A 17,134-nucleotide genomic window follows, 5' to 3' on the forward strand; every position below is an offset into this window, starting at 1 on the left:
ATTTCAGGCACCAGGAATATTTTGTAAAGAATCCAGCCCATGCAATAGGCCAAATGAGCAGAAAATGGAATCAAGATTATTTTGGGTACAAATGGAATCATTTGATATTGATGGGAAGATTAACATACCATGAGAATATTATGGAACTAAAAGCTCAATGTTTGTTTAGACTCAGGGTATTCTGCACCAAGAGGTGTTAAGATGAATAAATATGGATATGCTTCTAGTTATTTTTAGTTAGATTAGTAGCACTGTGACAAAGGTAAAGTAGTTTACTTCTGTGCTTACCAATTCCTTATGTGGATCTGCATTAATGGAAGGCATGGCCAGCTCCACTTTCATTACAGCACCCCTCCCTCAGGTGTCCCTTTAGTGCTGCCTCATAGAATATAAATTGCATGTAAGTCAGGGAGGGTCACTCAATTACAAGATGAACTTAATGGACGTGTGTCTTTTTTCAACCTAACTTACTATGTTACTTACTATGAGTGAGTTCAGGTGGACTTACACTGGTGTTACACGGGTATCTGACTGATCAGATCCTGAGTCTAATGGATAGAAACAGTACGACTGATCATAGAGGGATGGTCAAATACTGTAGCTCTGTAGGAAGTGAAGATGAGCTGCAGCTCCTTTTTACTTTCCCATCTGTGGATTCACTATGTACTCGACTACAAAGTGCATCAGCAGACAAAATTTGTAGTCTGGACAGATTAGTCGCCATTCTATACAATCACAGGATTGCCTGTTGATAGTGACCCCTAAGATTACATACATGCCCAGGTGATCTGAAACATGAGTAGAACTTAAGGTGGCCATAGACGAAGAGATCTGCTGGTTTGGCGACATCACTCCCCCATATGCCCACATTGAAGTGGGCGATATTGGGCTGATCCAATTGTGGGCCCTAGGGATCAATGATCGGATCATAATGCATCTGAAACAGGTGGTCGGATCACGTGACCACATAAACGCACAGCTGCAGCAGCTGATCGAGATCTGGCTGACTTTCTGGCCAATTAGCTGCTGACTCGGTCTGTCGGCAGCTTTTATCAGCCCGTGTATGGGGGCTTTAAGGCCCTTAAAGCCCCCCCCACACATAGTACAGGGCTCACTAGCGCCTTGAGTCCCCCAGTCTTCCAGGTTTGTGCATCACGATAATAACAAGGCAATCAGATGATACACACTCCGCAAAATGTGCTTGCAATCTGTGATTTATTAAGATCTCCACAATGTGGAGATCTTGATATATCACAAATTGCAAGCACATTTTGCGGAGTGAGTGCCATCTGATTGCCTTGTTATTATCGTGATGTATAAGGAATTGAGGAACAGCATAGTTCCCAGATAGAGCACTACAGAAATATATCCACCGAATTTTGATTTGTATTAACGGAGATTTAGTATTCCTGGTTTGTGCATTCTGAATATGATGGAGTGTGCCAAGGGACATGTACCACACTCTGAGTGAAGCCATTGGTGCATACACAGAAACACAACTCTTTAAGCTCCATTATAGAAGTGCACTTCAAGGTGCTAGGAACACCGTTTATACTTTGCACCTTACAACCCTGTCTTTTTGCTCTGACCCTCCTCCCCTGATAAGATTACAAGAAAATGAAGCCATTAGGGAACTAGCACACGGGCAGATTCGGGGAGATTTAGTCGTCTGGTGACTAATCGCCTCTTCTGTCGGGCGACAATCTCCCTGAACTGACTTCCGCCTGCTATAATGCGAAAACGACAGCGCCAATGCACTCGCAGCACTTCGATTTCCGAAGTCGCCCGAAGTTTCCTCAAATCTGCCCGTGTGTCCCTTAAAGGAGAAGGAAAGGCCTATTTACTTGGGTGTGCCAAAAGTTAGGCACCCTCAAGTGATTGTATTGACTTACCTCAAACCCCAGGCCGGTGAAAACTGCACAGGTCCAGGGGTTCTTCCAGCAAGCACCACGGTGTGATCAACTTCATTCTTCTTCTTTCTTCAAATTTCCCAGGGCAGACACATTTGCAGTTCGGATTTTCAAACTACTGAGCATGTGCACCCGCGCAAATAAAGATGAAGAAGGAAGCGAACGATTTGTGGTGCTCGCTGGAAGAACCCCGGACCGGTGCAGTTTTCTGGTGATAGGAGCACTGGCCCAGGGTGTGAGGTAAGTAAATACAATCACTTAGGGGGTGCCTAACTTTTGGCATCCCCAAGTAAATTCAGCCTTCTCCTTTAAGAGATGACAATGTTTATTTGAAGCAATTTAGGGGTGCATGCCAAAAATCTTTCCTGGATGATTTGGGTATAATTTGCCATTTTGAAGCAAAGCAAACTGACATTTGGTCCATAATGACCCAAGCGAACTTCTTCTGGATCTTAGTTTCCAGTTAGGGTACAGGTTCATTTGTGGATTGTAAATTGCTGCACCGAGCAAAATCTTACACATTCAGGGCAGTGGCACACCAGGAGATTAATCACCAGCGATGCATTTTTACTTCTGCAGGTTACTAATTTCCTGTAAGGGCAGTGGCCAGTGGGGAGATTTGACGCCTGTTATTATTTATGCACGACTGTGGGTGACAAATATGGCTCTCCATTGGAAATAACTGAAATAGCTGTTGGTAAAAAAAAAACACATTGCTTCATTCTTCCAAAGTCGTCCGAAGTTGCCTTTGGAGGAAACTGGTCTACTTTGCCACATGTTGGTTTTACCACCAGCGATTTCAGTTATTTCCAATGGAGACGCGTTTCCGGGCGAATTGTCGACTGCATTCGTGCATAAATAATTGTGGGTGACAAATCTCCCAGACGGCCAATGCACTAAAAGCTTTCCCACTGGCAATAATGTGAATCACTAGTGGTAAAACCCATGTATTGCTTCAGTCTTCCAAAATCGCTTGAAGTTTCCTCTTGAGGCAATTTTGGGAGACTGAATAGACACATGGGTTTTACCATCAGTGATTCACATTATTGCCTATGGGAAAACAGAAGCAGAGATTTATCGCTGGCGATTAATCTCCTGGTGTGCTATTGCCCTTAAAGGGATTGTCCACCTTAAATTAACTGTTAGTATGATGCAGAGCGATATTCTGAGACAATTTGCAATTGGTTTTAATTTTTTATTATTTGTTGTTTGTTTACTTATTTAGCTTTTTATTCAGCAGCTCTCCAGTTTGTAATTTCAGCAGTCTGGTTGCCAGGGTGCAAATTACTCCAGCAACCATGCATTTATATGAATAAAAGACTGGAATATGACTAGAAGAGGCCTGAATAGAAAGATGAGGAATAAAAAGTAGCAATAACAATTAGGGATCCACTATTTTAGATTCGGCCGAACCCTCGAAACCATCTTGAAAGATTCGGCCGAATACCGAACCAAATCCAAATTTGCATATGTAAATTGGAGTGGGAAAGGTAAAACAGTCTTTACTTCCTTGTTTTGTGACGCGATTTCCCCCCCTGCCCCTAATTTGCATATGCAAATTAGGATCTGGTTCGGCCAGGCCAAATCCGAATCCTGCTGAAAAAGGCCGAATCCTGGCCGAATCCCGAACCGAATCCTGGATTCGGTGCATCCCTAATAACAATAAATGTGTAGCCTTACAGAGCTTTTGTTTTTTACATGGGTCAGTGACCCCAAATTGAAAACAGGAAACTTAAGAGTTATAAAAGGTTGCAAATAATTCCAAAACTATAAAAAATAAATAATGAAGGTCAGTTGAAAAGTTGCTTAGAATTAGCCATTAAATAACATGCTAAAAGTTAATTTAAAGGTGAACTACCCCTTTAATGTCTGCCTGAAACTGAATGTGCATGTGTAAACAAACTGAACTGCAAGACTCACCATTTCCTCATATGTTCTGTTATCTGCTACTGGAAAAGTGGTCTCTCCTCCCCCTGTAACGTTATTCAAGTAAAACAGCACAGTCACATAGCTGCAAAAGAGAGAAGCACATATACAATGTCTGGTTAAAGGATAATGAACCAGTTATTTTCACGAATATAAATGCCCATAATTTAATATAAAAATATGGTTTAGGCTGGTGGTAGTCAGGCACGCTCAGAGAGAGCCGTGTGGCCCATGTCCGTGACAGATGCTTCCCATTCATCTAAATGAGAAAGTTGCTGTCTATATGGCAGATGCTTTTGTGGGTATGTGGAGAGTTACACACCTGGAAATGTCACTATATGTTTTGGTTATATCTTCTAAGTTACACATTTGAATATAAGATGTTGGTCCTGCAGTGGCTGCGTTAAAGGCCACTGGTATCTGAAAAGAGAGTGCCATTTATTTCTGGCTATTAAAGGCTTCTTTATTAAAGGGGAACTATCGTGAAAATGAAAATTTCATATAAGCTTCCTCATACTGAAGTTAGAAACTTTATAAATACAATCAATTAATAATTCTGCATTGTTTCTGAAATAATCAAGTTTATCTTCACTATTCCTCTCTCAGCATCTGTTTCTCTTCATTCGGTCTTCATGTCGCAGTTAGTTGTCAGATGAATGACCAATATATTTTATAGGGGGACTTTCTTTCCTAGCAGATCTATTAGAGCTCACTCAAATAATTGATTCCAGTACAAACAAAATCTAACAAAATAACTGCCTTTTGCACAAATTCTGCATGTAGAGAGACAGGATTTCTGGTGATTTTAATAGAGTGAGCTCTGATACATCTTCTAGGCAAAAGGAGCCCCCTGTAAGATATATATTTAATTGTTTATCTGGCACCCAACTGCTGCATGAGGACAGAATGAAGAGAAACAGATACTGAGAGAGGAATAGTGAAGATAAACTTGATTATTTCAGAAACAATGCAGAATATTTAATTGATTGTATTCAGAAAGTTTCTTATTTCAGTATAAGGGCTCTTACACACGGCCGTTCCGACCTGCGCTCCCCTGCGTTCCGTTTGTTGGCGTTCAGCCGCAGGGGAGCGCAGGAATAGACGCAAGTAATAATTTGAAATGGGGCTGTACTCACTCAGGTGCGTGTAGGCGCCGAACGCAGGAAAAATGCAGCATGTTGCGTCTGAACCTGCGTTCGGCGCCTACACGCGCCTGAGTGAGTACAGCCCCATTTCAAATTATTACTTGCGTCTATTCCTGCGCTCCCCTGCGGCTGAACGCCAACAAACGGAACGCAGGGGAGCGCAGGTCGGAACGGCCGTGTGTAAGAGCCCTTAGGAAGCTTATATTAAATATTCATTTTCGCAATAGTTTCCCTTTACAAAAAGCAAATCTTGGGAGCTCGATATCTTTACTTACCGACAGGAGGTTTCAAAAGGAGCCGTTTCGTTGGTTGTTAGCTTTGTATGGGTGCATGCAGTTTCTGGGAACACGGGGCCACTGTCCATATGAGCGTGATAATGTCCTCCTGTGTCGTACCTCACCACCTGCAAAGGCTCACTGTTCTCTACTATGTCCATGGGTAGATGGGTAAGTTTAATGACCCTGTTGTGATGGAAACAGCAGATTTGTAACACAAATGACACAGCATTTTGAGCTTATTTATATAAACAATAGTAATTTTCTGAAGCAAACACAGCAGTGCAAGGGCACTACATTATATTTTTATTACACTTTAATTTTTTGAGGTTACTGTTCCTTTAAAGCAATACTGACACGTTCCTATAAAAATCATAGAAACGTGGCCATATATAGAACCTGCTGCAAGCCAAATATGTTCAATAATAATAAGTCCCCCAAAGCCACCCCAAGCCCGCAAACCTTCGTTAACCCAACCATCCGACACAGCTAACAGATCTTCCACATTGCTTCAGTGACGCTGGGGGCGGAGCAATCCTTCCATAGGCTGATTACAAATTAAAACAGGACTTTAGCCTATGGAAGGATCGCTCCGCCCCCAGCCCAGCATCATTGAAGCATTACGGAAGATCAATTAGCTGTGTCGGAGGTAGGGTTGCCACCTTTTGGCAAAAAAAATTCCGGCCGGTGGGGGCGGGTACAAAAAAGGGGCGTGGCATCAAAGGGGCGGGGCCACGGCATGTCCAGGACAAGAACTGAAGGACAAGGTAAGTTTACAGGGGATTGGGGGCTGGCCGAGGGGGTCTTTTTAAGGGTATTACAAATTTACCGGCAGCTACATTGCCGGTAAATTTGTAATACCGGCCCCAGGCCTTGGCAGGTATTTTACCGGCTAGGCAACACTAGTCGGAGGGTCAGGTTAAAAAAGGTTCCCGGGGCTGGGGGCGGCTTTGGGGGACTTATAGTTGAAAATATTCGGCATGCAGCAGCTCCTAGATATGGACACGTTCCTATGATTTTTATAGGAATGTGTTGGTATCTCTTTAGAGGACAAGGAAAGTTAAACTAAAGAAGTAGCTAGAAATGTTGTACATTATGTTTTGGGCTTCTGTACCAGCCCAAGGCATCCACAGCCCTTTAGCAGTAAAGATCTGTGTCTCCAAAGATGCCCCAGTAGCTCCCCAACTTCTTTTTTGCTGATTCACTGCACATGCTCTGTGCTGCTGTCACTTACTGAGCTTAGGGACCCACTCACAATATTCAGTACACATAGAATAGAAATGTCACAATATAAGGCTGATTAGTAATTAATACAGATAATTACTACATGGCAGCACAGAAACCAGTGCAATTAGCATCAGAATTTAATAATCAGCCCTGAAGCATCAGCTTATATTACAGACCAACCTCATTTTCTGCTGGATAATTAGTGACGAGCCCTAAGCTTCTCAACAGCTGCTCAGAGCCCACTGAGCATGTGAGTGTCACAGACACTTTCCAAGATGGTGACCCCCTGTGACAAGTTTGAAGTCCTGGATCATTGCTGCTATTGACAAGCTGAAACTTTAGGCTGGTGCAATAAGTTCAGTATATAAAACATTGCATTTTTAGCCCTATTCATTTTTAGGGTTTGGTTCTCCTTTAAAGTGGACCTGTCACCTACACATACAAAGCTGTATAACAAAAGTCATTTGCAAATTAAACATGGAACCCAAATTGTTTTTCTTATTAAAGCAGCCATACCTGTTATAAAGGTGTTTAAATATCTGAGCTGTCAATCAATTATTAGAGGTGGGGCAGTCAATTATTTTCACTTTGCATTCAGCACTTCCTAGATGTCTCTGCCCTCCTCACATTTCCCCTCCCTCCTTATACTTTATAATTGTGTAGGGCAATGTGTATGGGCATTAGGTCCCCCATTCCGGTGCATACACAAGATTTTGGGGTGATACACAACTTTGCTTAATAACAGTGTCCACAAAATGGCTCCTGCCTGCTTTCTGTAAATGTACTACATTTATTATGTAAATAATAAATGTAATGTAAGTAAGTTTTATTTTGCTCAACTAACATGATAAAAAATAATTTGGAATTATTTCTTAGGGTGACAGGTCCCCTTTAAGGGAAATCTGACAATCCTACTTCCTGTGCTTCCCTGCACCAAAACTGTTTTATTGGGGTTTATTATTATCCTTTATTTATTACTAGCTTCCACATATATAGACATGACTTTACAGAGATTATTCTTCATTCTCTATCCCAATTAACCTGCAGAGGAAACCCCCACACAAACTGGGAGAACATACAAATTCCTTTCAAAGAGTGCAGGGTTTACAAATGAATTCTCATTGAGTGCATGTAACTTTAAGAGTCACCCAAGGCCTCATTTATTCATGTGAATTCCTAACAAGTGCAAATTTACTCAATCATGGTAAATGCTCATCAACACCGGTGTCTATGGGATTTGTGCAGCTAGACCTTTGTATCTTGTGCTTAAGGTGCAAATTATAGTGCTGTAGGCAAACGGCAGCCTTGTACTTAAAGGACCAGTAACGTCAAAAATTTTGTTTAAAAAAAATTTGTATACAACAAAAAAAAACAGCAAGACGTATTTAAGTCTTTATTAAAAAATAACTCACCTAAACTCCGCGTGTGCTCCTCTTCAGAAAAGGCAACGATCCATTGTGTGGCGCTCGATTTCTCCTCCCTGCCTTCTATAGGAGTTAGCCAGGGAGGAGAAATCAGGTGCCGCACGATGGATCATCGCCCTGTCGCCCTTTCTGAAGAGGAGCGCATGTAGAGAATCTGTAAATAATTTCTTTATAAAGACTTTGCGAATTTAAAGCTAAACCTGCCTTGGTGGGTTTTTTTCCGTAAAGTAGAAACAAATTTTTTTTAAAAATAAATTTTTGTGTTACTGGTCCTTTAAACAGTGATTCAGCAGGTTTTAGGTGGCAAATATATAAAAGATCTTTCCATAATTTCGATACCTTTCCATACATTAAGTCTACTAGAAAATCATGTAAACATTAAATAAACCCAATAGGCTGGTTTAAAATTGAAAAAAACATTGTATATTGTTTGAATGGTGTCTATGGGAGACGGCCTTTCCGTAATTCGTAACTTTCTGGATAATGGGTTTCTGGATAACGGATTCCATACCTGTACAAGTGAGTGAATCATATATTTATAGCTCAATAGACATTCTCACTAGTTTCTTGCCCATAGAGCTGACAGGGGATAGGGTAGGGTTGCCACCTCACCCCTTTAAAACCAAATACATATGGAATCCACAGCCTGCATGGTTAATTAGCAATTCATTTAGATGCATGATGCAGACTGAACTGATTAAGGGCTCTTACTGACGAGCGGTTGAAGCTGCGCTCCCCTGCGTTCCGTTTTTCTGCGTTCAGCCGCAGGGGAGCGCAGGAATAGACGCATTAAATTCTTTTCAATGGGGCTGTAATCCCACAGGCGCGTGTAGGGGGCGAACGCAGGTTGAGACGCAACATGCTGCATTTTTCCTGCGTTCGTCGTCTACATGCGCCTGTGTGAGTACAGCCCCATTGAAAAGAATGCGTCTATTCCTGTGCTCCCCTGCGGCTGAACACAGGAAAATGGAACGCAGGGGAGCGCAGCTTCAACCGCTCGTCAGTAGGAGCCCTTATGCAGTGGCGGAACTACCGGGGGAGCAGGGGGTGCGATTGGGCCAGGGCCTGCACCCCTCAGTACAGTGAAAATAAATCGTGTACGGAGGGGGGTTACGTTACTGGATTTATGTGCAGCCATGCAGCATGCATCTAAGGGCCCTTACTCATGGGCGTTTGAAACTGCGCTCCCCTGCGTTCTGATTTTATGTGTTCAGCCGCAGGGGACCGCAGGAGTAGACGCCAAGCACCGAACGCAGGAAAAATGCAACATGCTGCGTCCCAACCTGTGTTCAGCGCTTACATGCATCTGTGTGAGTACAGCCCCATTGAAAAGAATTCCTCGCATCTACTCCTGCGCTCCCCTGCAGCGGAACGCATAAAACCAGAATGCAGGGGAGCGCAGTTTCAAACGCCCGTGAGTAAGTGCCCTAAATGAATTGCTAATTAGCCATGCAGGCTTCAATATGTGTTTGGTTTTAAAGGGGTAAGGTGGCAAAGTCAAAGTCTATATTGCAAAGCATCTCCCAGACACAGCAGATTCCACATGTTAAATAGAAAAACATATGTTAATAGAACCACTTTATATCCCATATTGACAATTGTGCCCCTACGCATGTCTAAATTAGACGTTCTCTAATAAGCCAATCTTTAGCCTTTCACCTCTTTTTCACTTATTTCCAAAACCATAAGTTTAGCGATGCCCCCTGATGTGTTCCAGATGCATAAGAATAAGCAGGCATGACGGGACACAGATAAGTGAACTAATTATCTCTCTATACTTACTCAACTGGTCATTGTTTTAGTAGTGTCACTTTGCGTTACTAATTAACTGAGAACAATCAATGGGGGAGGCACTGCACGCCAAACATAATTAGTGGAATCCAAATGACCTATTTCCTTTTTTCTCACTTAATTAGCCCTGTGTTTAGATGAGTAAATCAAGCCGTGGTTTGGTTATCTCACACTCCCTGGGAAGCTGGATGTCACCCAGCTGGGGTGCAGATTTACCAACGAGTCTATACCATTAGCTTATTATTGTATGGATATATAAGGTAGTGATAGGAGCCGAGCATTATAAACCAAAGAATTTTTCTCTATGTTCTTGCTGTTATAAAAATATATTTATTGTATTATATTTATTGTATCATAGGTCTACTAGAAAATCATGTAAACATGGGGAGGCACATTTATCAAAGGTTGAAGTTCGACGAATCGAAATTTATTATAAAAATTAAATTTTTTGAACTCGGGTGAATAGGATCGACCCGAAAATCGAATTAGATTTGAATTTTAAAAAATCTTTCTCCGGAAAAAACTCCAAAGTCAGGAAGGCTGCAAACAACTCCAAATTGATCTCTGGACGTTTCCGATTTATTTAAACCTTAATTCGGCAGGTTTAAGGTGGTGAATAGTCGAATTTGAGTTCTTAAGTGGCCAGAGTATGATCTAATTAGAATTTTTTGAAAAACTCAAATCGAATTTGAATAAATCCCTAGTCAAATTTGACAATTTTGACCAAAACCCGACCCTTGATAAATCTGCCCCTTCCAATAAGGATTAATTATATCTTAGTTTGGATCCAGTGCAAGGCGCTATTTTATTATTACAGAGAAAAAGGAAACGATTTTTAAACATTTGGATTATTTGATCATAATGGAGTCTATGGGAGATGACCTTTCCGTAATACAGAGCTTTCTGGATAATGGGTTTCCGGATAACGGATCCCACACCTGTATAAACCAGAGTCCAGATAGCACAAGCCATATAGAACACCCAGATCTCCAGAAAGCATGAAGATGCTCCTACCTCTGACGAATGGATCTCAGCATATGATGAGCACCTTCTCCCTGGTACAGCCAAGTATGCTGACTATTCCTGACCAGATCACTCATGGTGACCTCCTGTTTGCCCAAATATTTATGAAAGTCCTTGAGGTTTAGTTTCTTGAATTCATTCAGGCTTAGGACTCCTGTGAATAAATAGAAAAAAAGAACAACATCAGTTTCCTCAAGCTTGGTGACACATAAGATATATCACCTGGTTGAGAAACGCTCAAACCCCTCTGTGCAGTCCATAAATTAGCCTTTAGTTTTATTTTGCAGTGCTTTTTTAGACATGAATATTTGTTATCTAAGGTTCCACTGAACACCCAATAGGGTTTTGGTTAAAGGACCAGTAACGTCAATTTTTTTCTGAGAAAAGAACGTGTATAGAACGAAAAAAAAAAAGACAAGACATATGTAACTTTAAAATCGCAAAGTCTTTATTAAAAGAAACTCCGCTTGCGCTCCTCTTCAGAAAAGGCGACAGGGCGATGATTTCTCCTCCCTGCCTTCATAGGAGATAGCCAGGGAGGAGAAATCGAGCGCCGCACAATGGATCGTTGCCCTGTCAGCCTTTCTGAGGAGGAGCGCAAGCAGAGTTTCGGTAAGTCATTTTTTACTAAAGACTTTGCGATTTTAAAGTTACATATGTCTTGTTTGTTTTTTTTTTCGTTCTTTACAAACAATTTTTTTTAAAAAAAGCTAGAGACATAATATGGATAAAGACACTAGTAAAGTTAGAAAAAAAAAACAGGACTTCTGCTTCATAGAATACATTTTTTTTGTACAACAAAAACTTATCTTGAATAAAATTGGGAAAATAATGTTTTTGGTGTTAAAAGTTAAAAATATCTCCAGTCCAGTTTATTTAATTTTGCCTTGAATTAGGCAATATGTTCTAACACGTTTTATTATATCTCTTTGTAAGAGCTATAAATATAGTTTAGGTTTGTTCTCGCTTCCCCTTCTAATCATTCTCCTTCTGTTTTGCCTGTTTTAAGCTGGCCTAACCTTAAAGGGGTGGTTCACCTTTCAGTTAATTTTTAGTTTGTTATAGAATGGTGAATACTCAGCAACTTTTCAAGTGGTCTTCATTATTTATTTTATATAGTTTGTCTTTTTCTTCTGACTGTTTCCATCCTATAAAACAAATGCTCTGTAAGGCTACAAATGTATTGTTATTGCTACTTTTATTACTTATCTTTCTATTCAGGCCTCTCTGATTCATATTCTAGTCTATTATTCAAATCAATGCATGGTTGCTATGGTAATTTGGACCCTAGCAACCCAATTGCTGAAACTGCAAACTGGAGGGCTGCTGAATAAAAAGCTAAATAACTCAACAATCACAAAGAACAGAAAATAAAAACCAGTTGCAAATTATCTCAGAATATTACTCTCTACATCATACCAAAAGTTAATTTAAAGGTGAACAACCCTTTTAAAGGAAATTGAGATTCACAAAACAACTACTATGTCCTATTTATGCAATCCTGATTGACTGCACTCATTTCCCTGAAAATGTTAAGATAAAGAAGCACCAACGCACTTTATCTTTATCTACCAAGCCCTGAGACAGCCATCTTTTCTGGGTCACTCAATCCTGCTATGAGTAAAGCCCAACGAATCTTACAAGGACAGAGCATGTGCAATACCTGGGCTTGGGGAAGAGTGCGTGGCTTAAAGGACCAGTAACATCAAAAACATTTTTTTCTAAAATTCGTTAGTATACATTGAAAAAAAAAACACCAAGACAAATTCAACGTTAAAATTGCAAAGTCCTTATTAAGAAATAACTTTTCGAAACTCCGCTTGCACTCCTCTTCAGAAAAGGCAATCGGGCGATCCATCATGCGGTGCTCGATTACTCGTCCCTGCCTTCCTTATAGGAGATAGCCAGGGAGGAGTAATCAAGTGCCACATGCTGGATCGTCGCCTTTTCTGAAGAGGAACGGAAGTTGTGTTTCAGTAAGTTATTTCTTAATAAGAAAGGCTTTGCGATTTTAAAGTTTAATTTGTCTTGGTGTTTTTTTAAATTTGATATTACTGGTCCTTTAAGCCAGTAAACTAGTGTCTCGTTTCTCATTAGCCCCTTGGATGTTACTCCCAGAGGCCTCAAAGCAGCTTATTTTTGAAATCCTGGTTTGGAGGCAAGTTTTGATTGCATAAAAACCAGGTGTATTGCCAAAAAAAGCCTCCTATAGGCTGTCAGTCCACATAGGGCAGGGATCCCCAACCTTTTTTACCTGTAAGCCACATTCAAATGTAAAAAGAGTTGGGGAGCAATACAAGCATGAAAACGTCCCTTGGGGTGCCAAATAAGGCCTGTGATTGGCAATTCGATATTCCCTATGAGAACTGGCAGCCTACAAAAGGCTCTACTTGGCACTATACTTAGTTTTTATGCAATTAAAACTTGCTTTCAAGCATGCTTTGAGGATCCTGAGAGCAACATCCATGGGGTTGGAGAGCAACATGTTGCTCCCAAGCTGCTGGTTGGGGATCCCTGACATAGGGGCTTCCAAATAGCCAATCATGTTCCTTATTTGGCACCCCCAGGAACATTTTTCATGCTTGTGTTCATAAGAAAAATATTATATTTTAATGTTATTGTGTCCCTTGAGAACAATGTAGTCTCATGTCCATGGCCCAGTAGTAAGTACCGATCCTTGAAAAAAAAAAAAAAGGTCAGACTTTTCCAATGAAGCAAGAAGTATTTTTATAGCCTTACCATTTCCATCTGGATCAGCTCTCAGTGCAGAATACATCTCTCTGATATTCTCTGGGGTCATCCATCTGCCGTTGCCTAAGCGAGAGTGGGTTAATACCTATAGTATAAGAGAAAAGATAACGAATAGATCAGATCAGGGTTGTCTCACGAACTAAAACAAATTAAATTATATATATAAATACTTTGCAAGGCAGCAAAACAATAATATCGCTCATGTCTTGGTGGCCCTGGAGTCAGAGGTATTTTCTGCTCAGTCATATGTAATGTACACTGACACCCAGTGCTTACATAAGGTGCATTTTATTACAGCAGAGACTTGCCTTGAAGGTTATGCAAATATCAGAAACCATAAATGGCAAGGAGCACGAGTCCTGTAATTTTGTTAAGACCAGCCGAGGACTCACACATGCTGGACTGGGACATTGGTAATACACTCTGGTTTTCTTTTTGGCTGATCTACACTGTCCTTGTGTAACATATGAACCTATATGTGACCGATAATAACACAACATAATAAACACGGTTGTGTGATGCCAATATCTCTTTTTTCTGCCCTCATACTTTTCATATTTACTAATTCTTATTACAGGTGTTCTATCCGTTCCGTTATCCAGAAAGCTCTGAATTAAGGAAAGGCCGTCTCCCATAGACTCCATTTTATCCAAATAATCCCAAATTTTTTAAAAATGATTTCCTTTTTCTCTGTAATAATAAAACTTTAACGTCTACTTGATCCCAACTAAGATATAATTATTCTTTATTGGAAGCAAAACCAGCCTATTGGGTTTATTTAATGTTTGCATGATTTTTTTATTAGACCTAAGATACGAATATCCAAAGATCCGTTATCTGGAAAACCCCAGGTCCCAAGCATTCTGGATAACAGGTCCCATACCTGTTGTGGGTTATACCATAATGATGAGACCAACCCCTTTCCCAGAAGAAGAGATACAGAAACCTGTGGCTATTTAGTAATTCAAAAACAATAAGGTGGGTTATTTATTACTCTACCTAGATAACAGCTCTAAGGTATATCCAGCTCTTGGCATGTACAAAGCAAATACAGGATTTAAATTGTTTCCTATAGGAAGCCATTAGCCAATAAACTAATTATACCTTATTTATCTATATATATATATATATATATATATATATATATATATATATATATATTTATATATATATATATATATATATATATATATATATATATATATATATTTATATATATATATTTATATATATATATATATATATATATTTATATATATATATATATTTATATATATATATATATATATATATATATAGTTATATATATATATATATATGTATATATATATATATATATATGTTATATATATATATGTATATATATATATATATATCTATCTAGAGGCAGTTGTGAGCCTTGATTGCTTCTTCTCAGTAAGATGACAATGGCTACCTATCTATGTAATGGCCACACATCTAGCAAAGGTGGTCTCTCTAGCAGTATCTGATCGACTTAAAGCCCACCTAGCAGTATCTGTAAATTAACTACATTTATAGAAGCAACCTACCACTGGGAAGCCTGGTAGCAGCATATGATGGCTTCAAGCAGCAAGGAATGATACATTTGCTATTCTACCTAAATTCAGGTCCACATTTCAGATACAGCTTTCCAGACCTCACCAAAGCTGCAGGCAAGGCCTTCAAGGTTGACACAAGATCCTACACACAAGCCAAAAGAGTTCTTTAGCTGACCGAATTATTAACAATTTTTGAGATTTATTATACCCCCGATGTTGTGAGGACAAATCAGAAAATCCACCTGTCGAGGTCCAGTATAAGTCAATGGGAGATGTCCCTATCCCAATTGGATGTTATTGTGGTATGTGCTGGGTTTAGCCCAACAATCTAATCAATTCTGGGTTTTCGGACAAAAAAAAACAATAAAAAAACGAGCGATTCGGGAAAAAGTCAGAAAAAAGTGGACAATTCGGTTTTTCACTCGATTTTATCGGGTTTTTTCCAGAACCAAGTTTTTTTTATTAATAAATAAGGTCAAATCGGGGATGGGAGTTTAGTAGTGTTTTTTTTATTAATACAATGAGATAAAATAAATTTTTTAGAAAATACCAACATTTATGTTTAGGATATTGATGCAATAAAGCTTGGCTGGTTTTATTTATGTGCCGTATCTTTCATTCGGGTTCCCTACTGCTGAACTGCTGAAAGAATCTTGGTGTGGCATACTCATCATAGCTATGGGTTTGAGGCAGAAGAACCCTGACCACAGGGAAGGTTTAATGAGTGAATTACTTTTCAGCATTATTTAAAATTTGTGGTTTGGCAGTGTATATGGTTTGGAACATATGTAACTAGACAGTGTACGGCCATAGTGAGCTTCATTCTTGAAGACAGTGATTTACATGCTAACATCATTACACATTTAGTTTGAATTTCAAATTCATGTGAGTTCTTTAAAACTCCTATAAACTCACATAAATTCGACTATCAATACTCGGACAAATTTAATGAATTTCGATTCGAATTCCATCAAACTCGAAAAAAACGTGAATGTCAGGAAGGCTGCAAACATCTCTAAATTGATCCCTGCACCTCTCCCATTGATTTAAACAGTAATTCGGCAGGTTTTAGGTGGCGAATAGTCAAATTTGATTTCTTAAAGGGCTAGACGCAGTGATCCCCAACCAGTAGCTCGTGAGCAACATGTTGCTCTCCGACCCCTTGTATGTTGCTCTCAGGGTCCTCAAAGAAGGGGCTTATTTTTGAATTTCAAGCTTGAAATGAAGTTTTAATTGCATAAAAACTAATTACAGTCCCAAGTAGAGCTTCTTGTAGGCTGCCAGTCCACATAGGGGCTACCAAATAGCCAATCACAGCCCTTGTTTGGCACCCCAAGGGACTTTTTTCACGCTCTTGTTGCTCCCCAACTATTTTTACATTTGAATGAGGCTCACGGGTTAAAAAGGTTGGGGACCACTGGGCTAGAGTATGAAAAATCTCAAAAATCTAATTTGAATTTATAATAAAAATAACTCCCTAATCAAACTTGACAGTTCTGACCATAAAAAAAATTTAATTTTCCATTCGACCCTTGATAAATCTGCCCATTAATGTATATGAATAGTTTAACTGCATATCACTACTGAAAGTTTGATCCTTATTTTGGGATGTAGTGCATCAGATCCAGGTCTCTGTGATCAACTCTAATCTCATGTCTTCCAGTTTCTAACTTTCATGTTCCCATTCTCACCTCTTTTATTTGCAGTTGCCCATCCTGGTTGTGATCCAACAGATTAAAGATGTCAGCCTTGCTGATATCAAGGTTGTCCATGGCTTCTTTGTAACCATCTACTGGCAAAATCTGGCTGGTCTGGAGTCCTTTCAACCTGGCCAGGTGGATGAGTAACTTGCACTCTTTTTCCGTGAGAAAATTAGGGATTTCTAATGAAAATGAACACAAACAAAAATAAAGTTCTTGAGGAAGAATGTGTGCATAAATGGGTGGCATAAACTCTGTCCCACCCTTCTGTATGGATTATTATTCGTAACGTAATTTTCCAGCATTTTCCACTGCTTCTTTAATTTTAGTGTCAACTAAATTGTGTGTATAAACATAATTATACCTTTAGGGTCAGGGCACATGCTCAGATTCGGGGAGATTA

General features: G+C 39.7%; 1 protein-coding gene across 1 annotated transcript in view; it reads right to left on the reverse strand.

The window, feature by feature from the left end:
- p4htm.L (prolyl 4-hydroxylase, transmembrane (endoplasmic reticulum) L homeolog) overlaps window positions 1-17,134 on the reverse strand; it is a 41,222-nt gene that overhangs the window by 3,633 nt on the left and 20,455 nt on the right. Inside the window, exons 3-7 of the mRNA XM_018259090.2 lie at window positions 16,723-16,913; window positions 13,461-13,557; window positions 10,713-10,875; window positions 5,257-5,442; window positions 3,831-3,921 (exon numbers count right to left, since the gene is read on the reverse strand). Of these exons, the coding sequence (XP_018114579.1) occupies window positions 3,831-3,921; window positions 5,257-5,442; window positions 10,713-10,875; window positions 13,461-13,557; window positions 16,723-16,913 (728 nt within the window). The remainder of the gene's footprint in view (window positions 1-3,830; window positions 3,922-5,256; window positions 5,443-10,712; window positions 10,876-13,460; window positions 13,558-16,722; window positions 16,914-17,134) is intronic.

This window comes from Xenopus laevis, chromosome 4L, assembly GCF_017654675.1.
Source record: "Xenopus laevis strain J_2021 chromosome 4L, Xenopus_laevis_v10.1, whole genome shotgun sequence".
NCBI lineage: Eukaryota > Metazoa > Chordata > Amphibia > Anura > Pipidae > Xenopus > Xenopus laevis.